Source organism: Cervus elaphus, chromosome 23 (assembly GCF_910594005.1).
Source record: "Cervus elaphus chromosome 23, mCerEla1.1, whole genome shotgun sequence".
Classification (NCBI taxonomy): domain Eukaryota; kingdom Metazoa; phylum Chordata; class Mammalia; order Artiodactyla; family Cervidae; genus Cervus; species Cervus elaphus.
In genome coordinates this window covers 72,523,667-72,549,764 of record NC_057837.1, presented here as the reverse complement: position 1 = coordinate 72,549,764, position 26,098 = coordinate 72,523,667, and the positions used below count along the sequence as shown (strand labels likewise).

General features: G+C 49.7%; 1 protein-coding gene across 3 annotated transcripts; it reads right to left on the bottom strand.

Moving 5' to 3' along the window:
• Window positions 1-362: 362 nt before the first annotated feature.
• Window positions 363-26,031, bottom strand: PABPC1L (poly(A) binding protein cytoplasmic 1 like). 3 transcript variants are annotated; one of them, XM_043882901.1, is made up of 16 exons: window positions 24,411-26,031; window positions 23,964-24,110; window positions 21,466-21,659; window positions 16,332-16,447; window positions 14,633-14,772; window positions 14,386-14,480; window positions 11,879-12,016; window positions 11,481-11,576; window positions 6,765-7,031; window positions 5,522-5,606; window positions 4,766-4,894; window positions 4,111-4,217; window positions 2,964-3,057; window positions 1,375-1,505; window positions 888-965; window positions 363-543 (listed from the first exon to the last, which is right to left on the bottom strand). In XM_043882901.1, exons 1-15 carry the CDS (start codon window positions 24,493-24,495, stop codon window positions 894-896), a joined length of 1,896 nt encoding a protein of 631 aa, XP_043738836.1. In that variant the 5' UTR covers window positions 24,496-26,031; the 3' UTR covers window positions 363-543; window positions 888-893. The 3 variants fall into 3 exon arrangements, with proteins under 3 accessions (XP_043738836.1, XP_043738838.1, XP_043738837.1); XM_043882903.1 differs by lacking the exon at window positions 4,766-4,894; XM_043882902.1 differs by lacking the exon at window positions 24,411-26,031 and having other exon boundaries at window positions 23,964-24,233.
• Window positions 26,032-26,098: the final 67 nt, after the last annotated feature.

Genomic DNA, 26,098 nt, shown 5'->3' with positions numbered 1-26,098 from the left:
CCTCTACAGGAGTGGAGTTGCCACGCAACCCCTTAACCAGCCAGCCCAGAGAAGAGCAGCGGTTGGTGCTTCCAGAGTGTTCGAGCGTGCAGGCTGCTCAAGCCAGGCGTCCAGAACCCCCAGGCACGTCCCATGTGTGGCGCTTCGGTGCCATGTGATAACTGCTTAGCCCCCTGATGCACCGTCGGTGGGCAGCCCCGCTCAGTCGCTGGCAGCTCTGCTCTGTCGGGCGCATGGTTGACAGGCCCTCTGTGTACATTACCACACATCTAGGCTCCTGTTCCTTACAGCCAAAGCCCCCACCAAGGCTACCCTCTGCCCTGCCCACCTCCCTCTGACACAAGGCCTCCTGAGAGACAAGGTGGAGTTTGCAGCACTTTTAATACATAAAGCAACAGGTTAGAGGTTGGCACGGTGACCAGCCTTCATTCCACAAAAAGCTCAAGTAAGATACACCCCAATCGGGAAGTCACGGCTCACAGGGCCTTAGAGACAAGAGCAGGAAACGCTGTTCCTCGGCCAAGGGAGTGAGGATTCCATTTTCTGGGGATGAAAAGATAAGATGCTTCTAAAACTACCACAGCAGTGTAAGTAAGGATGCAGGCTAGCCCAAGCACCACCAGGTGGGCCCCAGGGCAAGGCCAGCCTGTTCTAAGCTAGACCCCCACGGTGGGCAGCCAGTGAGAGAACCACCCCTCCACTGGGCACCCGAGTCCATGCCAGTTCCCATTACACAGTCTGTCCTTGCCTCTCATCCTCACCGCTTCCCCAAACGCCTCCAAGATAAGCCAGTGACACCACAGCCTTCTCAGGGAGTCTGAATGTCCCTGCCCTGTTCCTATAGCTTCTGGGCTCAGCCCACCCTTCTCCCGCCCACACCCACCCACCTGGCCTCAGCGCAGGTTCACTCCTCGCATGTGCTCCGTGGCCTGGTGGGCCTGCAGCACTGCCAGAGCCTCTTCGACCTGTGGGGTACATGGGGGCGGGGGGCGGCCAGTGCAGCAGCCCCAGCAGGGTCCTGAGACGGCCTCTCCTCCCCTGCCTCCCCAGCACTGCTGCAGAGCTGTCATCTGACTGCTCACCAGCTCCCAGGACAGAAACCCCCGAAGGCCACCTTCTACCCTAGCCAGACAGCGGGGGGAATCCTTCCCCTAGGCTGGGTCAGAACACAGCTCCCTGTAACACAGTCCTGCCTGCGGAGCTGCAGAGACTGGGAGGGGCTGAAGCCGCAGGCCTTTACCAGGCTCTCCCCCACCCCCACCCCCAGCAGGTATTAGCCAGGAAACCCCGCTCCTCGGTCCCAGCAGCAGACACCTGGCTCTGTAACCCTCCTCCACCCTCAGGCCTCCCCGCTGCCCCCAGGCTCCAGCGCACCTTGGCATTGAGGGACTCGGGGGACTCCAGCATGAGCAGCAGCTCCGAGTTGTCAATCTCCAGCAGCATGCCGGTGATCTTGCCGGCCAAGTGGGCGTGGACATTGTAGACAAGGGGGAAGAGACGCTCACCTGTACAGAACAGTCCCGGAGGCTTAGGCACACACCTGGTGGCTAGCCCGGCATCCTGGGGGCAGGGGGCGGGAGGGGGTGGTGTATATCGTGGAACCGAACAGAGAGGCATTTCAGGTTTCGGTCCCAGGGTGGCTCCCTCCAGGTGTGTCACTGAACCTGCTTAGAAGCCTCTTCCCCAAGTGTAAGGTGAGCACAGCAAGCCCCACCTTGGAGGCTGGCTTGAAGAATCCAATTTGACATTATACGTTACAGCACATGGGCACTCTGGCACAGCCTTGATTGCAGTTTAAAGACTACTCTTTCTGGACTTCCCTTGCACTCCAGTGGTTAAGACTCTGTGCTTCCAATGCAGGGGGCGTGGGTTCGATCCCTGCTCGGAGCACTAGGATCTCACATGCCTTGTGGTATGGCGGGGAAAAAAACCAAACTACTCTTGTTCATTGGGCAAGAATTCATTTTTGTTCATTGGGCAAGAAGTCATTTTTGTTCACTGGGCAAGAAGTCATTTGAAGGATCACATGGAATTCTAGACAGGATACAATAATGTGGAACTTGATTTTTCGGAGGGACGATGGAGCCAAACAGACAACATAAATTCACGTTCCACCAGCGGGCACTTCCAGGGACGGGGCCTCGTGCTGGTGGCGATGTGTGGAGGGAGCAGCCAGGACAGGGTGCTAGGTGCCACTGGTGGGGGCAGGAGGGCTTCTCCCACGAGGACAGTGAAGAAGTTTCCAGGGCACTGCCCACAGAGCCTTCCCCCTCCATGAAGCCCATTTGGAGTTTTTCTTTGAGGGGTGGGTAGGAAAGTGACAGAAGCCCCAGCGAGCTGAGTAATCAATGGGGTGAAGGCAGTGGGGGCCTTCAGAGAAGAGCCTGGAGGTCTTGGTGAAGAGACAGCCTAGGGACCACAGTGAGCTCATTCATTTCATTCTTTTAATTAATCCTAACCCTAACCCTTCAGCAGGGCCTGCCAGACGCCAGGAGGGAGATGCATGCACAGGAGCTCAGGTGTGGGGGACACCGTTTATTTCCCCAGTGCGTGTTTATAGCCTGCCTCCCAGCAGTGGGCACTGGGTGACTGATGAAACGTGGTCACAGCCTCTTCCCATCAGCACCCCCCCGACAGGCCATTTGCTGGCAGAAACCCAAGACCCTACCCTCCTGCTCCTCCTCCTACCCCCTCGAGCTCCCCCAACCCATCTCCCCACATCTGGGGTTTCACCCAGCCTGAGTCAAAGTCACTGAACAGCAAAGCTGGAAGAAATCTCGGACTGCCTGGTCTGACCAGTGTTTTAAGATGAACAGGAGCCTGGGAAGTAAAGGTGCCTTGGACAAGGTCACCCAGCAAGGTCAGCTTAAGGCTGGGGACCTGGTCTCCACATCTGACCACCAGCTGGTGAGTCAGCTGGTGGCGCCCCCTCCTGCTCCGGGGTAGGAGAACCAGCCACTCACCGATCATCTGCTTCTGCTCATGTAGCGGTGCTGCGGCCAGCATGGACGCGGTCAGGGGCTCCTGTCCGGGGACACGCACGGCGGGCTCCTGGACCTGCACATGGTACGGGGACACATCCCTTAACCACACAGGCGGGCAAAGCTACCCCTAGCAGCTGAGCACAGGCCTCCAGGAAGTCTCTGGAAGAGGGGGAACAGGGGGCAAGATATGGACAATTGGGGACAATTGGGGAGGGGGGAAGGGCGGGCAGAATCCCTAACAAGGGCACAGTGAACTAGAAGACAAAGTGACATTCTAATACAGACCTGTTCTGTGGTGCTAGGAACCAGTGCATGTGGCCAAGTGAAGCTACACATTACTGACCACCTGGTGGCAAATAAGCACCTCTTAATCAGGTAGCTTTATGGCCGCATCCCCAGCGTGATTTCTGACCCTTTCTTGGTGGGCTTTCCCTGGTAAAGAATCTGCCTGCAATGTGGGAGACCTGGGTTTGATCCGTGGGTCAGGAAGATCCCCCGGAGAAAAGAAGGGCAACCCACTCCAGTATTCTTGCCTGGAGAATTCCATGGACAGAGGACTTTGGGGGATGTAGTCCATATCACTGGAAAGAGTCAGACTCAACTTTCACTTTGCACATCTTGGTAACTTCAAAATCATTTTGCTCTCTAAAGCCAACTTTTGTTCATTCTGCAGGAAATAGTTTGAAGTATCTACACAGAAATTCTAGACAGGATATGAAAATGCTGACTTGGAGACTTTTTTAGGGGGCAGGGAGATAAACACACAGTCTTTTAATTACAGAAGATGTTTTCAGTTCCGTTCTGCAGACTGATCACATTCTCACTGCTCACCACTTAAGTACTAAGGAAACCCAAGTTAATTCTGGTAATAAGGCAAAGGGGCTTGTGATGAAAAAACAAAACGTGATCCTAGCCTTTTTTCCCTTTCTGTTAGTAAGGGTGGGATGCGGAGGAGGGGGACGGGGAGGGCAGAATATCTCTTCTGATGGTACACATTAATAAATGAAACTTTACAAGCCAAGAAAAGAAAGAAAACCAAGGTCCAGAGGCCAGCAATGCCTTAGAGAAGGTTCTGAGCCAGGCACCCCTGGAGCCCAAACTAAGAGGGCAGCTGGGCCAGCCTTACCCAATCAGTGCAGTGTGCTGGCGTGGAATATTTGTGCGTCAGGAGAGGCCTGCTAGGGGTACAGCATCCTGTCACACCGGGTCCTGTGGTCTGGGTACCAATGTTGGCTGGAAGAAACAAATAGGGATGACAAGGCCCAACAGCAACTCAAAAGCCTAACAGCTCAAAACCAGCATTCACACCGAATTCCCTAAACCGCGTAAAGGGTCAACACACAGATGTGCAAACACCTGCCAGGGGAAGGGACAGATGCTTGCCTCATAGCCAGCACCTACGCCCCTGTTCACAGCTGCCGAGGCACTTAAGATCCAGATCTGGAGCTGAGCCCCTGCAGGTATGGCTGCGTTCATTCACATAACACATCAGGAATACTGTTTTCCCCCGGATTTTAGGGAAGAGGATTCCAGGGTCAGCAGCAAGCAAGATCACAGCGAGTCAGCCCCAGAACGAGGTCTGTAGGACCCTGGAGCCCACGCAGACTGCCACACTGCACAGCTTCCCGTGCCAGCACTGCCCTCCAAGAGGGCCAGCGGCAGGGTCACCGTGGAGGCCGGTTCTGACTCCCCACGAGCATCAACCCCAGCAGCAAGCCCTTGCGCTCCCCTCCCCCGCCCCCGCTCTCCCTTCGGTTCCTCTTGGCCCTGCCCACACTCACCCACTTGCGGGGTGTGGGGCACCAGGTGTGGCACGTGGGTGGAGACCTGCCTGGAGCTTCCAACGGGGGCCAAGGGGCGCCGAGACATGGCTGCTGGCCGGACCACCGAGGCCCTGGGCGAGTAAGCGGCTTGTGGCACAGGGAACACGGAGAAAGTTTAGCCGAGTGGAACAATCAGAGGCACACACTGCACCCTGACAGTTCCAAGGTGAGGAAGGGGTGGCAAGGTGAACAAGAAAGGCAGACAGAGGAGGGAGGGAATTCACCGGAGACCCAGACCTCCAGGGGAGGGGGATGGAAATCTGCAATTACAAAGCCAACTTCTGTCTACCCGGGACCCCAAGAGGCATAGGTATCAGGACCACACACCCTGGCCCCCCAAAGTCAGCTTCAGGTCAGGGTGAACTTCCCTCTGAAGAGAAGGACCATCCTCAACAGTACTGCCAATGGAGTTTCGTTTTCTCAGCTTTGCAGGAACTTTCACCACCACCAATCAGGAGAGCCTTTGGAGCTCACTGAAGGTGACAGCTCATGTGTGCGTGTCTTCTACATGCACATAGCCCTGTCCTTGGTGCTTTACATGCATCTCACTCGGGCTCATGTTCACAAAAGGAAACCGAGGCTCAGAGGGGTGATGTTACCCACCCAAATGACTAGGAAGCAGCAGGGCCAGGCTTGACCCCCAAGTCCACATCTTTAACACATTCTGCCCCCTCCCCCGGGGGCACGTGATGGGGGAGGGGCTGGGTCACTCACATGACAATCTGGGTGGCTGGGCTGTCCACCTGGGGGCAGGCTGGATGGGTGGGCCAGAGCCATAGTACGGAGCCTGGGCTGGAGGCTGTGTAGGAGAGAAAGACCTAGAGTGAAGGGGGGGTGGCAGCATCGGGGGGCGCAGGGGGAGGGGATGAGCAACTGCATCCCTCAAGGACACCATTGCAAGAATGCCAGTCTCCCCTCCAGGGGACTGGTCAGCAAATACCCACAAAGTTGGGGTGAAGGCTCCTGCTTCCCATCTTAGGAGGTCTGTTAGCCCTGGGCCCTTCAGGGCAAGATCTCAGGCTCAGTCCTTGCTCTGCTGATCAGTGGTACTAGCCCAGTGACCTAGATAAAATGGTGACACATCCCACTGTCCTCCTGTCAGCTTAAGTAACCGCTAAGGGGAAGGAATGTTCCCCATCCTCTGAGCCATTCATCTTCCTACCCCACCAGGTCACACAAGCTCCCTCCCCAAACCAGACCCCTCAGAACATCAACATCCAGGAGAGATGTTAACAGACAGCCCACAAAAATGACCATCTCAGCTGGGAGACTCTGCAAATCCTGCCAGTTTGGGAAAGTCACTGTGCCTGCTGGCATATTACCGTAGAAGAAGGTACACAGTGAAGCAATCTAGGCTTGTCTGGCTTAATGCAATCTTTTCCCAATGTATTGGGTTGGCCAAAAAGTTTGTTCAGGTTTTTCCATCACAGCTCATGGATGCTGAAGCTGAAACTCCAATACTTTGGTCACCTGATGCGAAGAGCTGACTCATTGGAAAAGACCCTGATGCTGGGAAAGATTGAGGGCAAAAGGAGAAGGGGACGACAGAGGATGAGATGGCTGGATGGCATCATCGACACGATGGACATGGGTTTGGGTGGACTCCGGGAGTTGGTGATGGACAGGGAGGCCTGGCATGCTGTGGATCGTGGGGTCACAAAGAGTCAGTTCAGACATGACTGAGGACTGAACTCACGGAAAAACGCGAATGAACTTTTTGGCCAACCCAGTATTTGACCACAGAGTATCCTTCTCTGCACAACATTCACAAATCTCTCCCAGATCAGGAAGCACTGTTGGACAGACATACTATTACCCCTTTCAGAGATGGGGTGACCATGGCCGCCTGCCGAGTGAGTTTCCAGCAGAAGCACCCTGGGAATCCCTCTATGCCAGCAAAGTTTGGATCTGCCTGCTCTCCCTGGCTGTCACGGAAGGAAGGCGGGCAGGCAGTCACCTGGGGCACAGCGGGCAGGAAGTAGCTGGCAGGCTGCTGGAAGGAGCCCATGATGGGGCCGCCCAGGGCCCGCATGGTGGAGAGGCGCTGCATGTACTGGTTGGTCAGGATGGCCTTCCGCTCTTCCTTGCGCTGGGCCAGCGCCACATACAGTGGCTTGGTGCCCACGATGCGCCCATTCATCTCTGTCACGGCCTTGGTCGCCTCTTCTGGAGAGGAAAAACACACAAAGCCAAACCCTTTGCTGTGGCCACCCTCTGTCATCACCTAAAAGCAAGACAAGACAAGGGCTGCTGGGGGTGAAGAAGGAAGACTCCGGGGGTCAAGTTCCCCTCCCTTCCCCGGGGAGGGGGAAGGCTTGGTGCAGAGGGCACCCAGGAGAAGTTGCAATTGATGGAGGTCCCCTCACCCTTAAATTTACTGAGGCCCACCGCATGCCAGATGCTTGACAGGCCTTCTCATTTGACATACAGAGCAACATGAGTGGGGAAGCATGGCCACACCCACTTTACAGGTGATAGAAGTGAGGCTCAGGATGACCTGCCCAAGACCAGCCCATCTGCTACCTGGGAGCTGTTCCTCAATTACTAGACCATCCCCCAGAGTTAGTGAGAACAGGTGCATTTCAGAGTGCATTTTGACCTCTAAATTTTCCTCCTAAAGATTTTCCTGGACTTCCCTGGTGGTCCAGTGGTTAAGAATCCACCACAGAATGCAGCTGATGTGGGCTCAATCCCTGGTCAAGGAACTAAGATTCCCACATGCCTCAGAGGTACTAAGCCCATGAGCTGCAACCACAGAAGCCGCAGATAGAGAGCCCACGCTCTGCAACTAAGATCCAACACAGTCAAATAAATAAATAAATATTTTTTAAAAGATGTTCCTAAGTAGTGATGGAAAGCTGCTTTAAATTGTTACTATATCTGCCTTCATCAGCGAGGTTATAATGAAGTGGGTCGATAGTTTGGGACAGGTTAAAATTTAGGGGCAGGGTTCCTCAGCCAGGCTACAATCTTAAACCTTTTGGTGGATGTCACTGTGATGAAAAATCTGTATTTCAACTACTCCCTGGGTTTCATTAAACTGCCTATACAGTTCTTTAGTTCATTTGTGAATTATGGACAATGTGAGATGCTCTTAAGAGCTGTAGTTTCTAGAGACTCCATTAAAGGGATTTGTTTGGAAGAGGAAAATAATTTGAATTTGTATTTTTGGTGCTTTATCATGTTGATTTTCTTTGCAATAGAAACAAAAATCCTCACTACTATGAAAAAAAAAAAAAGAATAACTTGTCCAGGGTCACCCAGCCAGCGGGTCACAAATTAGCCACAGCTAAACCCAATGCACAGTGCTGGAAAACCTCCACTGCCTTGGCAAGGCATGAGCCAAGTTCTTTGAAAATCTCGGGAAGAGGTTCTTAGTCTTTTTCAAACTATTAAAGTAACCTTTCTGGGACTTCCCTGATGGTTCAGTGGCTAAGACTCTGTGCTCCCAATGCTAGGGGCCCGGGTTCAATCCCTAGTCAGGGAACTAGATCCTGAATGCCACAACTAACACCCTGAGCAGTCAAATTAATACATATTTAAAAAGAAAAAAGAAGCTACTTTTCCAACCTGGCTCATATCAGTCATAAAGGTGATCTTTAAGAAAAAAACAAAACCTTTCTACTGTGGAAGGACTTTAGATTTATACAAAAGTTGCAAAAATAGTACAGACTTACTACATACCTTTCACCTAGCTTGACAAATGTACCATGTTAACACTGGGACAAAACTACAATATCAACTGATTGGGACAATACTGTGAATTATTATCTACAATGCTATTAACTGGACCACCAGTTTCATTCAGATTTCACTGGCCTTTCTAACATTTCTCTCTTCCAAGATTCAATCCATATTGCATTTACGATTCCTGATTTTTTTTTTTTTAGGGTCAAGACACTGGCCTGACTCCATGAGGACTTGAGCTGAGAACATTGTAAATCTGCTCTATTAGAGCCCACACCCTAACATCAGTGATTTTCAACTGCACTTTGCTACCCATTCATACAAGATCTTGACCTGAACATTCACAGATCCCCTCAGAAAGATCACTGGATAGAACTCTAGGGGTCTGTGAACTTCGATGGGGAAAAAATGGCGTATTTTCACATTAGCATTTCCTTCTATTCTGAATATAGGCAAAGAAAAAATAAAGTAGCATTAGCTGTGTGGACTTTGTCAAGAGGGATATTTTCCTATAACATTAATTACTGCTGACCTCAATCTTTTAGGCTCATTGCCACTTCACTAGTCTTACAGTTTTTTTTTCTTTTGACCATGCCATGTGGCTTGTGGGAATCTTGGCTCCCAGAAAGTCACTGAACCTGGGCTCTCAGCAGTGACAGCGCAGAGTCCTAACCACTGGATGGCCAAGGAATTCCCCCAGATCTTAGTTTCTTTTTTAGATCTTATAGCTTGATGCATTACTAAAGGAGCACAAACTGCTGTCACCTTAGTATTTTAACAAATATATTTCAATACAGCTGTTTTTTGTAATACTATGAATTTTCTTTTATGCATTTAAAAATATCTTCAGAAGGGGTCCATAGGCTTTATCAGACAACCAAATTTTCTTGGCACAAAAACAATGTTTTAACAAGTTAATAAGAACTACTATTAGGTAGTTTTAAAAAGAGAGAAAATTATACGATGACTACTTATGCAGAGCTTACTATGAACTTAATCTATATAACATGTTTACAATACTATCATCTCATTTTCAACCATTATTTTATAAAATAGAAAATAAATTATGTAAGTTTATGTAAGATTATATAAAATTCCCATTTTATAACAAGATAATCACCCCAGTGTGCCTCATCTCTAAGCAATCCAGATTTTAACAATTCCCTTCAATTCAAGAGTTCCTCAAGGAGGTCAGTGAGCCTTCTGAAGTTATATGCAAGAAGTGTAAACAATAAGATCATTATTTCACTACTTATCAAGGGCAGGTGCTCCACTTGCAGGCCTTTTAGTTCTCAGGACACCTCTCAAAGTAGGTAATATTACCCCCATATTTTACAGATGGGTAAGTAAACCAAATAGCTTCCTTCAGGCTCTGTAACTAGTTAACGCTAGGACTGGGATTTAGACCTAGTTCTGATTAACTTTAAAATCACAGCTTACAACCACAATACTATATAAAGTATGCACTGGCCAGCAAAGAGGGCCCAGAGCTTTATACAAATCAAATTTTTCAGTTTACTGATTGTTCAACTGAATCAGAGTTACTGGTGTTTAATTCACATGTCCCATAGCTTTCTCTTTTTTTTTTTTTTTTGAGAAAAGGTCCTTAACTCAGAAATTGTTAGAACCTCATCCCCAAATAACAGGCTCCCTGAAGGACATTTAAAAAGGATTCAACAGGCAAAAGAACTTCTAGACCACTTCCTAAGAACCCAACCATCACACTACATGTGTAGGTCCCAAGGCCCTCACCCACACTGATCTCTTCGGAAATTTCTTCATTCCCACCTGCAGCTCCCTAACCTCTTCACAGCCAAGGAAAATGCTGCTGCCACTGCTACTTCTTACAGGAAGTCCTCCTTCCTCTTCTGCTAAGCCACCACATCTCTGCCTCCTATACTGACCTCACCCCCCGACACCCTATAGTAGACTTGAGTTAGTGATGCATCTGACTTCCCCACAAGACTATAAGCTACTCAAGAGCAAGGACTATATCTGACTTATTCCTGTGTGCTCCCCACAGGGCATGGCAAAACAGCAGGTGCTCAAGTACGGAATGAATGATCACTGTGTCTTTCTTCTTAAAAATAATCTGGGGAGGGACTTCCCTGGTGGTCCAGTGGTTAAGAATCCACCTTGCAATGCCAGGGACACAGGTTCGATTCTTGGTCAGGGATCTAAGATTCTACATTCCTTGGGGCAACGAAGCCTGCAAACTGCAACAACTGAGCCTGCATGCCATAACTAGAGCATCTGTGCACCACAAAGACCCACATGCCACAACCAAGACCTGAGATAGCCAGATAAATATTTTTTAAAATCTGGGGAGCTTTTAAAATTAAGATGCCCAGAGATCTACATTCAGGTTCTCTAACTTGGGAGTCTACTTTAGAGCTCTCCAGGGGATTTCAATGAGAAGCCAGGGTTCAGAACCATCCAGGGAGTCCAACACCCTCATCTTACAGAGGGGGCTAGGAAGACATCTGCTCAAGGTCACAGAGCCAACACCACGTCTCTGATGCTAAGAGGGCTGAGTACACAGCAGGTGCTCAATAAATAATGAGCAAAGAATGATGCAGGCCAACTCTTTCATTTTCCGTATGGGGAAACTGAGACCCAGAAAGGGGTTATATCACTGGCCAGGGCCAGACAACATAAGTCAATGGAAATTCTGAGACATAATTTCTGGTATCTGGCATACAGTAGGCACTCAATAAATGCTTGTTGCATGAACCTAGGTTACAGTGAGCCCCAAGGCTAGCTGTGTGAGTGGGACTGTATTTCTACCCTCTTCCCCTCCAGTCCAGATAAGATGCAGATAAACAACAAGCTTCAGTGGGGTCAGACCCAGTTCTCACTCCGGAAGGAGCAGCATAGCACCACCAACTCCCTGAAACCCACAAGGCAGGGCGGGGGTGGGGTGTTCAAGGGCAGTGAGGATGGGACGGAAGGCTACGGACCCCCTGTGGGTGCCCCAGGCCCTCACCTTGGCACTGGTGATCACTCCATAGGGAGAGAACTCTTTCCTCAGTTTCTCATCATCTATGGAGTCATCCAGGTTCTTCACATACAAGTTCACGCCCTAGAAGGAAAAGGATACCGGCTAGATGCAACCCTTCCCCTCCAAGTCCCAGAATGCCTTGGGATGGAAGGAGGGGCTTATATGGGCTCCGCCCACCAAGCCTCCAGTTCCCAGCAGGCAGAGCCCCGGCACCCCACCCATCACTCAGCCAGCCCAGCACCCGGAAGCTGTAACCCCTTCCCCTTCTTCCCATCCCCAAAGCCAAGTTTCTGGAAGTGGGACTGCTGGGGGAGGGAGCCACATTCAGGGCGGCACACACACTGTCACATCGAAGCAGCTGCCCCAGGAAGCCTGACCCTCACCTGGTAACGGGTCAGCCGGTCCTGCTTCATCTGCTCAAACCTGCGCTTCAGCTCATTCTGCCGCTCCACCCGCTTCTGGGCCCGGCCCACGTAGAGCAGCCGCCCGCTCACCTCCCTCCCGTTCATGTTCACCACAGCCTGTGCAGAGAAGAGGCAACCAGTTACCTCATTGGTGACCACTCTCATGAGCCCTTGGCCTTAACCTGGCCTCCAGTCCCATCTTCTGGGTCCAGGGGGCGCCACCTGCAAGTCAGGCCAGCCTCGTTAGCTGAGAGTAGCTGGTACCAGGATCAAGGCCATTTAAAGTGAATCCATTTTTTTAAAAAACATGGGACAAAATTTCAGAGTAAACTGTATAGATATTTTTTTTAATTGCTTTGAGCTTTATTTTAAAAAGTGAAATTCTAATTTGCGACGTTTCCCATACTTAGTATTTAGTAGGTTCCAAGTGTAACTACACACTGATGATTTGAACAAAGCAACAAGCATAATTCTTTCAAAATGGTGTGATGCCATCATCCACTGCCTTCATGTTGGGGTTTCACAGCACAGAGAAGCCTTTTGGCTAACTATGAAGGCTTTAGTTAGAAGCATTGACTTCTTAACCATTGTTGATTTTTCTTCAGTTAACTGACCTAAGCCTGCCAGATCCCAAACTGTCAGTGGTTTTGATTCCATGAAATCCTACATCTTCTTTAAGAGGTACAATGTCTTTCTGTAGCCCATTCATAATGAACTGAATTTGCATCAGTTCATCTGCAAAAATCTGCGAAAGGCAGACCCATATGTGTATTGACTCAAAGATGTGGATTAGACACTGGTGTTAGAGAGGAGAAATGTTTGGAAGGGAACTGAATTTTTAAGTGGTCAGTTCATTAGTAAATACTGTCACATGATGATGACTTGCTTCTCTACCTAAACATGCAGACGAACGTAAATATATGTAAAAACACTGAGCCCCCAAGAACTGACTGTCTACATGAGTCTCAGGTCATTACCTAAGACTTTAGAGATTATGGTTTCCCCTGCCAGCTTCATCCATCTACTCCAACTTATCATTTTATAGTTGGGACAATCAAAGTCTACAAAAGGACAGGGCTAGTTCAAGGACATAAAAAGTAAGTTTTCAAAGGAGCCCTTTACTTAAGGATAAAACTTCAGAGAAAGAACTGGTCCTAACTCCAATGATCTGTCTTCTTAGCTACAACCTGCTGGATCCTGATAATTACAGGAGAACCCACACTGGTGGGAGAGACAGGAGAGCATATGAAAAACTAGGCAGCACCTGGCCTGTGGTGCATGCTCAGTGAGAAGTGACTGCTCTCAAGATGGGCCCAGGATCCCACCGTAGGCTGAGCTCTTCCATGACCAGTGAGCTTAATGGGGCCGCAGCCATGGAACCAGCTTCATGGTGGGAGGCAAAATAGGACATTAACCCTCTGTTACTCATGGTATCACCTTGAACCTTTCCCTAGCTCAGGATATATGTACCTAGTACCTACCAGCAATACTAGAGATTTAATGGTGACACAAGACCCAGTCTCTGCCCTCAGTTCTATCCAAGGAGAATCTGGGCTAATGATGGAGATAGACAGGAGGGGCACCTCATCAGAAGCATTGAGGACAGGAAGAGGTGGCTTCCTGATGAGGGAAAAGTATAAGCTGAGACCTGTCAATAATCTATAATTACACTGTCCAACATGGCAGTCACTTGTCACATGCAGCTCCTGAATACCTGAAATATGGCTAGTCTGAACTGCCATGTGCTAAAGGCACCAGATTTCAAAGAATTAATACAAAAAAGGAAATATAAAAATCTCAGTGTTTATCAATATAAATTTTGTATCACAATTATATTACTGTTATATCACATTGAAGTGATCATTTGAATAACAAAATATATTATTAAAATTATGGGGGTTTCTTATCCTTGCTAGCATGGCTGTTGGACAGTTTTGAACTGCACATGTGGCCCATGTTATATTTCCAGTGGACAGCACTGGTCTAAAGAATATGGGAGGGGAAGTGTTTTGAGAAAACGTTTGCAAAGGCTTGGAAGCAAGGAATAACATGGCACTGCCCCTCCCTGGCCTCAGTCCCACCATCAAGTCAAGAAGAGGGTAATGGCTGGGACTTCCCTGGTGGTCCAGTGGTTAAGACTCAGCGCTTCCACTGCAGGGAGTGAGGGTTAGATCCCTGGTCAGGGAACTAAGATTCCACATGCCACGTGCAGGGTCAAAAAAATGGCTGTCTCAAAGGCCCCTACTAGCTCCCATGTAGTAAGATTCTGTGAAAAGCCAGCCAACCTCAGGGTATGGAAGCAACCAGAGGAGGCAGAAGATATCTGCCTTCACCACAGGCATGAAGGGGCCTGGCTCCTGTGGACCCATTCTGGGGAGGGACTTTTTCCTCCATGGGCAGCTGGAGCCCTCCGCTCCTAATCTCACTTGTTCCCAGGCCTGGCTCCGCACCTCCTCCATGAAACAGGGCCATGGGGACGCTCCTACCTTCTGGGCTTCCTCATGCTTCTCAAAGTTGACAAAGCCAAAGCCTCGGGAGTGGCCGCTGTCATCCCTCATCACCTTGACACTCAGCATCTTCCCTGGGAAGGGCAACTCGGCTCAAAGGGGCATCCAGGAAGCCCGGAGAAGTCCCCCACCCTCCCCCAAGCCTTCAGGAAGCCCCAGGGGGCCCTCCCCACAGCCTGAGCTGGGCGTAGAAGTGATCCTCAACTCCCTTGGGTAACACGCCCACCAAACTGGGAGAAGAGGTCCTGCAGGCGCTGCTCATCCACGTCCGCGTGGAGGTTCTTCACGTAGATGTTGGTGAACTCCATGGCCCGAGCGCCCAGCTCCACCTCCCGCTCCCGTCGGGACTTGAAGTGGCCAACGAAGCTGTGGACACACAGGGTGGGCAGCTGCCTATGGCTGCCATCAACCGCCCCCATTCCTGCTCCAGCCCACGCAGCAGGCCTGGGTCCCTTGAGTCAATTGCCGCCGGCCTTAGGGCCTCTGTACTCCTCATCTGGGGACTGGGCAGGACAATATTCCAAGACCAAACCACCTCCAACAGCCAAGACTCTATGTCCCAGAATAAGGTTCAGATGACTTTCCTCTTGGGACAAAGGCACTGGATCTCCTATTGTACATGAGGCAGCTGAGTGCCCAAGAGACAAGAGCACAAAGTTGGGAGTCACACAGAAAAGGGCTTGAATCCTCACTCAGTAGCTGCCAAGCTGTGTGACCCCAGGCAAGTTACTAACCTCTCTGAGCCTCAGTGTTCATTCCAGTAAAACTGGGGATCAAGCTCACACCACAGGGATTTGCTTATTCATTTAACATGTATTGGGTGTGCTGGTTGTGAGAGAACCAGATGCAGTTTATGCCAGTGTCACTAGGGCAGGTGGCAGGGTGGGGGTGGGGGGCACTGAAATAACTTAAATGTAATATGAAGTTTAAAAATTGTAGTTTCCAAGTCAACATAAATATAAAATCTAAGAAACTATCCTAGATTAAGGAAAACAAAGAAAGCATAAGAAAACTTGAGGTACCTATAAGATATTTAGTGCAGATAGTTATAGCTGGCACCAAAAATGGAAGGAAACCAGGTAACAGGAAAACAGACAAACTAAAGCTGCCAAAAATAGAAACATGCTTCTGGAGCTTCAGGAAAAGCCCACCAAAGTTCACCTTCACTGATGGAGAAACTCTGGACAAAATGACCCTGGGCATTTCCCAGCTCAAAGTCTCCTCCACTGCACAGTCTCAGGCTTAGGGCTGGGCCATCTGATGAGCAGAACCAGAACCAGGGGAAATTCCCTGGTGGTCCAGTGGCTAAGACACCACACTCCCAATGCAAGCGGCTGGGTTTGATCCCTGGTCAGGGAACTAGATCCCAAATGCTGCAACTAAGACCCAGTATAGCCAGAAAAAAAGAAAAAAGAAAAAAAAGAACCAGAACTAACTGAGAAAATCACCAGATCAGATTCTCTCCAGCACCTGTGACTCAATTTTCCCATCTGTAAAGTGGGAAAAATGCCAAACTTAAAGGCATGAAAGTAGCAGGCTAAGCATATGCCAACCTTCCTCCCTGTCTCCAAATCCCAGGAAACAAAAGGTTTAATAAAGTTCGCAGCCATACTGAGAAGGCTGGAAAACAGACACAGATCACTGAGTCCATGGATGACTTGGCCATTAGCTGGAATCTCCAAAGCATCCCCTCATTTACTATTCAGAATCACCCTCTAACACATGTCAGCAGCCCCATGTTTTACTTGAGGAAAGGCAGTCCCCGGGAGATTGAGCAGCTCACGCGAGGTCCCACTGCCGGTAATACCCCAGCCGCTCCGTGTCCAGTGTCCATTAGCTGGCAGCAGTAGGACTGGTCCCAGGCTGGCGGTACCATGATTCTGCTCCTTTGGCCCTGACCCCACGCCCCCCAGCTCCTCACTCACACTTTGCGGTCATTCAGCAGCATTCCGTTCATGGTGCTGATGGCATTCTGCGCGGCCTCGTGGGTCTCAAAATGCACAAAGCCGAAGCCGCGGGAGCCGTGCTCATCACACACCACCTGCGCCACAGGGAAACAGGACACAGAGCATCCAACAGGAGGTTCCCGTAGAAAAGAGTGACGATCGTGATAAATGACCAATATCTGAGTGCTGGCTCCCTGCCTGTCAAGACAATCTTGTGTCATGCAACAACCCTATTTTACAGATGGGAAATGAAATCCCAGGGAGGTCAATCTGTTTGCTTACGATCACACAGTAAAGAGGGACAGAATGCTCAGATTGAACACAGGTCGTGTCTATACCACAGACCAGCTTTTAATGATCTTCCTAACGCAATGGATAAAAGGATTAGATTCAAGTCACTTGCCCTCCATTGCTGCATCGTGAAACAACCCAAGTGTCCATCAAGAGGAAACTGGCGTCCCAAATGCTGCTTGTGTGAAATTAACTTCTTTCATCCCTGTTATAACACTATGAGGTAGAAGTTATTAACCCCTATTACAGATAAGTGAAATGAAACAGAGGCTTCATAAATTGCTCCAGATTGTACCGTTAGTGAATACCCAAACTGAGACTTGAACCACCTCACTTCACTGTCTCTGGCATATAGTAAAGTAATAATGATACACTGTTTCTAATATTTATACACTTAATTTGTACATTTTATTAATGCTGATCTGTTGTAAATAAACAAATCCATTTATTGGCAGACCAAAAAAAAAAAAAAAATGAGAGAGGAGAAAGAAGACTGGTTAAGTAAATAACATTACATTCATCTTGGTCTGCTGTATTGCATAGTTGAAGAGATTTCATGGCTGGTAGAGTTACCTGTAAGGTATATTGTTACCTGGGGGGGAAAAAAAAATCAAGTCCATTTGGATTCAAATGGGCATCTACACATTTGAGAAAATTTTTTGGGCATTTTTGATAACATTTAAGTTTCTGCTAACAGAAGAAATACATATGTAGTGGAAAACATATGGGCAGTGAGAGAGACAAAGAGAGAAAGAATGGAAAAGTGACAGAGAGGGGAAAGATAAAAGAAGGAAGGAAAGGAAGTAGGGAGAGAGAACGTGTGAGATGGCTATATTTTTCTTTTTATATAATTTTTAAAGGTTACTTTCCATTTACAGTGATTACAAAATATTGGTTATAGTCTGTGTGTTATACAATATACCCCTGAGCAATCCTACACCCTACACCTACTGTGTACCTTCCTCTCCCCCACCTCTATACTGTCCCTCCTCCTCTCTCCATTGGGAAGCACTAGTTTGTTCTCTATATCTCTGTGGCTGCTTCTTTTTTTAATTATATTCACTCATCTGTTGTATTTTTTAGATTCCACATATAAATGATATCATATGTATTTGTTTTTTCCTGACTTATTTCACTTGGGATAATGCCTTCCACATCCATCCACATTCCTGCAAAGTAGCAATTTTTCATTCTTTTTTATGGCTGAGTAGTATTCCATTGCATATATAAACCACATCATCTTTATACGTTCATCTGTTGATGGACACGTAGGTTGCTTCCATACCTTGGCAAAGAAATCTTTAAACAGACATGCAAAACTGTTAAGAATTACTATTTTGGGGAACTAGAGTTGAAAGTGATGGAATCTTTTTTATTTTATTTCTTTCAACATTGTTTACACTGTAGCAATTAATGGGACTTCCCTGGTGGTCCAGTGGCTAAAACTCCATGCTCCCAATGCATGGGGCCTGGGTTTGATCCCATAGACAAGGAACTATGCCACAACTAAGAGTTCACATGCTTCAACAAAAATTGCAGCTGAAAAAAAAATTGCAGCTGAATAAATATTTTCAAAAAACATTTACCAATTAGTTATTTCAACAGCAGACTTGTTTCCAATTTTGAAAAGATCCACAAACATCCTACTCCCATTCTGCAAGGTTTCCGACTCAAGTTAGGACAGACCTCAACAATAGGAAAGATCTTGGGTTCATAGAGTCCCACTTCCTCTGACTGAATTTGCACTAAGACCCCTAGTGACCATGTAATGGGGTCCCTGGCTCCCCTCACTGAGGGGACGGCCCCCACTCAGCTAAGTGACACTTTTCTACCTTGACCACCATCCCAGTTTCCCAACCCAGTTTCTTTCTGGGCTGACCTGTGTGACACTTTTTCTAACATGAAACTGTGACCATGTCTCTCTGGGAATAACCCCCAGCAGCTCCTACAATCCACAGAACTACACAAGCCTGACAACTGAGGCTCTCCAGTTGGCGCTGCACAAGTCTTGCTTCCAAATCCATAAACAACACACACCCGTCCAGCCCCAAGTAGGGCCTCTCCACGCTCAACTCAAGCCCAGCTCTGCCATTCAGATTTAATCACACTGACTGTGCCCCACTCCAAGCCAAACACCTGCTAAGGGCATCCCATACTGATATATTTGTCATAAGAACCCTTCCAGGCCATTCTTATCCTCTGAGTCTCAAATGCCTGATTGGGGAAAATGGGAATAAATGACTTGTCCAAGGACAGCCAGCCAGCAGAAAAAATCATTTGATTTTTGTAGATACTTAATGGGCTTCCCTACTGGCTCAGCAGTAAAGAATCTGCCTGCAATGCAGAAGAGCCTAGTTCAGTTCCTGGGTCAGGAAGATCTCCTGGAGGAGGGCATGGCAACCCACTCCAGTATTCTTGCCTGGGAAATCCTATGGATAGAGGAGCCTGGTGGGCTATAGTCCATGGGGTCACAAAGAGTCAGACACAGATGAGCAAGTAACACTTTGACATATGCTTAATGGGAAGTCCACTACTCTTTCAAGGGCTACCCGTGTTGTGAAAATTACCTGAGTTAACACTGGGTGGCCAAAATTTTCATTCAAGGGATGAATGTTATGGAAACACACAAATGAAACTTTTGGCCAACCAATACATTCACCACCACCCTACGAGGTAGGTTTTGTCATTGCCCCCTTTTAGAGGAAACTGAGGTATGGAGAGCTGAAACAACCAGCCCAAGGCCATACTGCCGGGAAATGGAAGAGGCAGGATTTGCATCCAGGACTCCTGGCCCCAAAGTCCAAGGTCTAACCAACTATGTTACATTGCCTCTCTGCTTGGTAGGGTGGGCTGGCCTCTGCACTTGGGTAGCCTGGCTCCAGACGAGGGGAGACCCACCGTACCTCATAAACCTTTCTTCAGCCCCAGGGCACTGTCCTTCCTGGGCCTTTGTCTCCCTGGATCCCAATGCATCTCCCTCAGAGCTCAATTCCCTGCTGTTGCTAAAAGTCTCACAATTTCCCAACAGCCTGAGAGCATGCAAGGGCAAACACAGAGGGTGCCGTCACTCCCAACCTCTCTCCCGCCCTCGCCATCTCCCCAGAAGGCTGGATATACCAGGGTCTTGGGTAGGGTAACTGACCTGCCATCCTCATAATATATAAAGGCAAACACTCAGGGTAATGGACCACATTGAATGCTTTGTACCTAACCTGGCCCCCAACAGGGCTTCATTAGGCCTTCAAAGACTTGCCCAAGTCACACAGAGCTTTTGTTCCAATCCTCAGTGATCCAGAGGGAGCCTCAAGCCCTCAACGATGGGGACAGACATACTCATCCCTGTTAAGTTAGTTTCAACTAAGCCGGCAAACTCACTGCTTCAGATCCTGGTTCAGCCACTTACTTCCCACCCCCGTAACATATAACCGGGAATAAGTGATCCCAGTTCTGAGCCTCTCTGCCTTCCACGGTAACTCAGGCATCCTCCTATTTACATCTTAAGAGGCCACTGGAGGAAATTCAATAAGGATGTATATGCAGAAGATCTGCACACGGAAAGTACTGGGAAATCTGCTATTCTTATTGCAGGAACTTAGCACACAGTTAAGACTTCCCCTTCCACTGATCCTCAGAGCTAGGAAACAGCCTTTTCCATCATGCAGCGCCTTTAGCAGCTAATCCACCTCGTCCAGTCTGTGTGCCCCTCTGAGTCACAAGAATACCCCCTCACTCACAGAGAGGGGTAAGTCCTCACTTAACTTCAGGACTGTGCCTGGCACACAGGAGTCAAGGAAGAGTTCTAACACATGGGGGCGCCATCACTCCCCCTTCCCCAGGCCACCTCCCCAGAAGGCTGGACATGCCAAAGGCTGCAAGGTAACTAACCAACCATCCTCATAAAATCAGGGGGCAAAAACACCCAGGGTTAGGCCTGTCAGGACAGACTAGCCAGCTGTATGGCCCCCTCACCCTCAACTATAAGTCAGAGAAATGCCTACATCCCTTCCCAAGTGATAATACAGTTGTTAGCCCAACAAATATTTATTGAGCACCTACTGTGTTTCCATATCTCATTAGGTACTGAGAGACAGTGGTGAACAAGATCCCTATTCTTAGGAAATTTCCATTCTATCATAAGAGAAATGCTACAAACATGATGTCCACTGCCACCATGGCTCCAATTAAGGGCCTTCTTGCATCTACTTGTTCTGTCCTATAATGTCTACTGCCCTCTCATTCTGAATTTGGGTTGTTCTCATGACTTACTTTGGCCAGTAGAATGCAATGAAATGACAGTGTGCTAGTTCTGAGCCTAGGTCTCAAGAGGCCTGGCGAGCTTCCACTCTCCATCTGCTGAGACCCTACTATTGCCATGAGAACAGCCTGAGCGAGCCTGTTGGAGGATGAAAGCCCACAGGAAGGAAAGGCAGGACAGTCCAGTTGATGACCACTCACTCCCTAGAAGCAGAGTCATCCAGCTCTCAGTGGGCATACGAAGGATCCAGCCAAGAGCAAAGGAACGGCCCAGCTGAACTCAGCCCAAACCACCAATGGCAGAATTATGAGCAAAATAAATAGTTGCTGTTGACACCTGCTATATTAAGAGGTGGTTATTCGGCAATAGTTAGCCGATCCATAGGTGACCACTTGACAGTTCTATGAAGATAAAACTGAGAACGACTATCATGCAGGTGCTAGCTGAACCTGAAACTTTACTGATAAGACCTTGTAAAGTGTAAAGTGAGGTGCTGCTTGCTAACTCTCTACCATCATCCAGGGGTCTAACCCAGAACCACCCGCCCGCCGCAACAGGCACACCAACCTTACAAGACAGGATGTTCCCAAAGGTGGAGAAGGTGTCGTACAAGGCCTTGTTATCAATGGAGTCCTCCAGGTTCTTGATGAAGATGTTGCCCACACCTGACTTACGAAGTCCTGGGTCTCGCTGGGACCACATGATGCGGATGGGCTGGCCTTTGATCACCTCAAAGTTCATGGTGTCCAGTGCCCGCTCCGCTGGACAGGAGGAGAGAAAGGAGCTAATTAAGGGTATTTTCTTTCCCTGAGCCCTCAACAGCTTAATTGGGAGCTGAGCCAATCAATAAATGAGCCACTGGCTGGGTCTCATTCAAGATAAGAGCTTGAAGGCTCAAGAGGAATAAATAGAATTCATGTGTGTGACTTCCAGGTAGGATCTCCTTCAACTTTTTTATCATAGCGAAATGAGCATGAATTCCTACCCCCATTTTATAAAGACAAACTGAGGATCAGAAAGGGTAAATGATCAGGAGAGTCCCTATGACAAGGGTGGCAGCAGTTTGCGGAAAGCGAAGCTCAGAGGTGCTGGGTGGCAGAGTTGAGATTTGATCCCAAAGAGGATAGCTTTCGGGAAAGTGAACATCACGTCTCTGAGCCCACTTCTACACTTGGAAAGAGGTGCTGATTATACTACTCAAGGACTTCCCTGGTGGCTCAGTGGGTAAAGAATATGCCTACAATGCAGGAGACTCAGGTTCGATCCCTGGGTTTGAAAGATTCCCTGGAGAAGAGCATGGCAACCCACTCCAGTATTCTTGCCTGGAGAACTCCATGGACAGAGAGCCCGGTGGGTTACAGTCCACAGAGTCATAAAGAATCAGACACGACTGATTGACTAACACACTTTCTACATCTAACAATGGGAGAGAATATCATCCACCTCCAGCTTGTCAGACAGACTGAAAATTAAATAATGTGTGAGACTCCCCTGGTGGTCAAGTGACTAAGACACCATGCTCCCAAATGCAGGGTGCCCGGGTTCCATCTCTGGTCAGGGAACAAGATCCCACATGCTGCAACTAAGAGTTTGCATGCTGCAACTAAAAGAGATCCCGCATGTTGCAGTAAAGACCAGGTGCAGCCAGATAAATAAATAAATCATTTTTTTAAGTGTTAAAAATTAAATAACCTGTGCAAAGCGCCTTGTGCCTAGCTCAAATAGGTATTTGGTAAACAGTAGAATGTCTAAGCACAACAGCATATGCCCATTGTCCTGCCAGGTGGCGTGCTGTCCCCAGCTACAGGGACACTTCTGGTTTCAGAGGCATGGAGAGGAACCGTGGAATACTCAGTGGGCAAGTTTGGAGAAGTCTGGGTTTTCCATCTAGTCCTGCCATAAACAGCCAGGAGTAAACTCCTTCTCCTGTCTGGAGCTCAATTTCCCATTCTATAAAATCAGGTTGTACAGGACTTGGCAGAAGACGGCAAGAGGCACTGGCTGGGTGAAGCAGAACAGAGGGGAAAGCTCCCTGGAATCCAGCTCAGTCACCTGCTGGGAAACCAGCCAAACCTCCCCAGCAAACTCCCCGAGGCAGGAACCTCCCCAGCCTCCCAGGAGCCTCAGGCAAAGGCGCCCCCTTGTGGACTTGTCTGGGGCAGGCCTCTTCTGGTTACGTCTCCAGAGTCTCACACCTGCTATAGTTACCAGGATTTTTCTTAGGTTAGCACATACCGAGGGCTTATAATGTACCATATGACACTGGAACTGCTTCCTAGACACAATTCCCATTCCTTCCAGGTTCCTGGGGAACAAGCCTTAGTCCCATTTTACAGAAGAAGAGGTGCCAAGTGTGACGACTTGCTCAAGTTCACACCCTCGTGTTAGAGCTCCAACAAAACCCAGCGCTCTTGATTTTTCTCCTCTTGGCTCTGAACAGAAGCCAGGACATACCCAGCTGGCAAGCGCTGATCGATCCTATCAGTTCTGAGAAATGGGCTGTCGACTCCGGAGGGGAGGCAGCTTTTCGGGGTTCCCCAAAGTGGAGGCGCCTGATGCAGACCTTGGGATCCGCTGTCAGGAAGGGCCGCAGACCGAGGCCGAGTACTCCTGGCTGCCCCACCCACCATCACCTGTGCCTTCTTGGGCACAATCTTCCTCACCGGGTAGTGTGCGTTGCTCTCCTCCCAATCACTCTACAAGGCAGGTACCACCCCCATTTTGCAGACAGGTAACCGAAGCTCAGAACGACTCATTTGCTCAGTCAAGGTCGCACCGTTGCTGGCCTTCTAATCCCAGGTCTGGCTGACCCCAAAGCCCTTGGCTGTTTTCACTCAGCAGCATCACCTCTCTTCCGGAAGGCGGAGCATCAAACAGGGTACGGGGCACACTAGTTGCTAGGTCCTGTCTCAGGGCCCCCCTCCTGTAACTCTGGATCTGTTTCCCTGGCTGCAAAATGGAAGACGCGGGAGTAGCCAGCGGGAAAGCGCACAGGTGGCTGGGATACAGTCTGTCTGTCTGTCTGTCCGTCGCCCTCCCCGCCCCCCGCTCCCCCGGGGGCTCACCGTCCGCTGGCTGCTGGAAGTTGATGTAGGCATAACCCAGCGAGCGGCGGGTGGCCACGTCGCGGCACACGCGGATGGACAGGATGGGGCCAGCGGGCGAGAACTTCTCGTAGAGCATGGCCTCGGTCACGTCCGGGTGCAGGTCGCCTACGTAGAGCGAGGCGAGCGGGTAGCCCGGGCCGCTGGCGTTCATGGTGGGCGCGCGGCCCCGCGCTCGGCGCCCGCGTGCGCTCACCCGGGCGGGACACGGCAGCGGGGGCGCGCGGGGCGGCGGCGCTCTTCCCACCCACGTCCGCCCCCGGCCTTGACCGCGCCCGCCGTCCCGAGCCAATCGCCAGAGCGCTCGGGTCCCGCCCCCGCAGCTGGGACCCCCCCCCCTCAGCCTTCTAGAAGCCCCAGGTGGGGGGCATCTCGGCCCCCGGGACGGGAAGCGGGGAGAGACCTCACCTGGCCCCGAGTAGGGCTCCGGGCTGGCGCCAGCGGCGCAGAGAGGCGGCACTCCATGGCAAGAGACCTGGGTTTTGATCCCCATCACGTCTTTGTCCTTCTTCGCCCTTCCCCTCGCTGTGAAATTTAGAGGATTCCCTCTTCACAAGGATGAAAGGCTACCGAGTGCTCTGTGCGTTTTACACACAAACGCGAGAATTCCCTGCAGGATGCCGTTTCAAAACTTGTGGACCTACCCTCCTGAAAGGAGGCTTTCTGTCATCAAGACAGCCTGGGTTTGGTCCCAGCCATCTGGAACCCTTTTGGTGATTTGCTTTTGCGTCCGCACCGCACGGCACAGGATGGGGGATCCTGGTTCCCCGGCCAGGGATCGAACTCATGCTGGGCGCACTGGAAGCACGCAGTGGGGTTCTTAACCACTAGAAGGCCAGGGAAATCCCCGGACTTGGTGATTTGGGACTGAAGGCTCCATGTGAGAATTCCGGACCGCTCTGAGGCCTTCGTTGACCGGAGTTCTGCCAAGAGCCTTTCGTGGGACATTCCCTGATCCTCCTTCAGCGAAGGCATCCCACCTGTGCTCCACATCGAAGGCTCACCAAGTCCAACCTCTGTGGAAACTGCAGGGACCTAACAGATCAAGGTCATGGTGGTGGTCTCAAACTAAGCACCAAGACCCTTCTGTCAGTCTTCGTTTGCAGCCCCAGTCTGTGGTGTGGAGTCCTTTTTGAAAATATTGGTCCAACCTACTATGAAATGATACTTCCCCTGAGCCTCTCCTGCTTCAACAAAACAGGCAGGTTCCCACTGACCTTTGGTTGGGTGTGACAAGTGGAACAGCTTGGGAACCAGGGGCAGGAGTGCATCTTGGCTGCCCCACCTACACTATCAAGCATCAACCACTTCTGTCTTCGGCTTAATTTATCTTCCTGTCTTGACCCACTCCTTCATCCTTGTGGGAATGTGGATGTTTTCATCTTTTTGGCTGCACCCACCCTGGCTTGCAGGATGTTGTTTCCTGATCAGGAAGCAAACCTAGGTGCAGTGAGTGAAAACGCCCAGTCCTAACCCCTGGACTGCCAGGGAATTCCCAATGTGGATGTTCTGAGACTGGGGCAAACCCCATGAGGAAACTCAATGCTGCAGGCTCTTAGATGATGTTAGGGCAGATAACAGAGCCTGTACAACTTTGGAGATGACTAGGACTTCTGCTATGATCTCCTTTGGTTACATCTCAGGGTTTTTAAAAAAAAGTGGTGGTGGTGTATGAGTGGGATGCAAAGTAATAGTCCATATCACTAAGTCACTGAAGCCACAGATGAGGATCTAACACCTGGATGGTTTGTTGTGGAAGGTGGACAGGTTCTGTGTTCATTCAAGGCAATTTCTTCCCAACACAACTTCTGGCTCCTTTTGAAGACTGAAAAGTGAAAGTCGCTCACTGGTGTCCAGCTCTTTGCAACCCCGTGGACTATACAGTCCGTGGAATTCTCTAGGGCACAATACTGGAGTGGGTAGCCTATCCCTTCTCCAATGGATCTTCCTGACCCAGGAATTGAACCGAGGTCTCCAGCATTGCAGGCAGATTCTTTACCAACTGGGCTGTCTGGCTCAAAGGGATGAAATGAAGCTGCTGCCTCCTTTTGAAGAGTAGAGCCCCAAGTAAGTGTGCTCAGGAGTCAGCTAGTTCC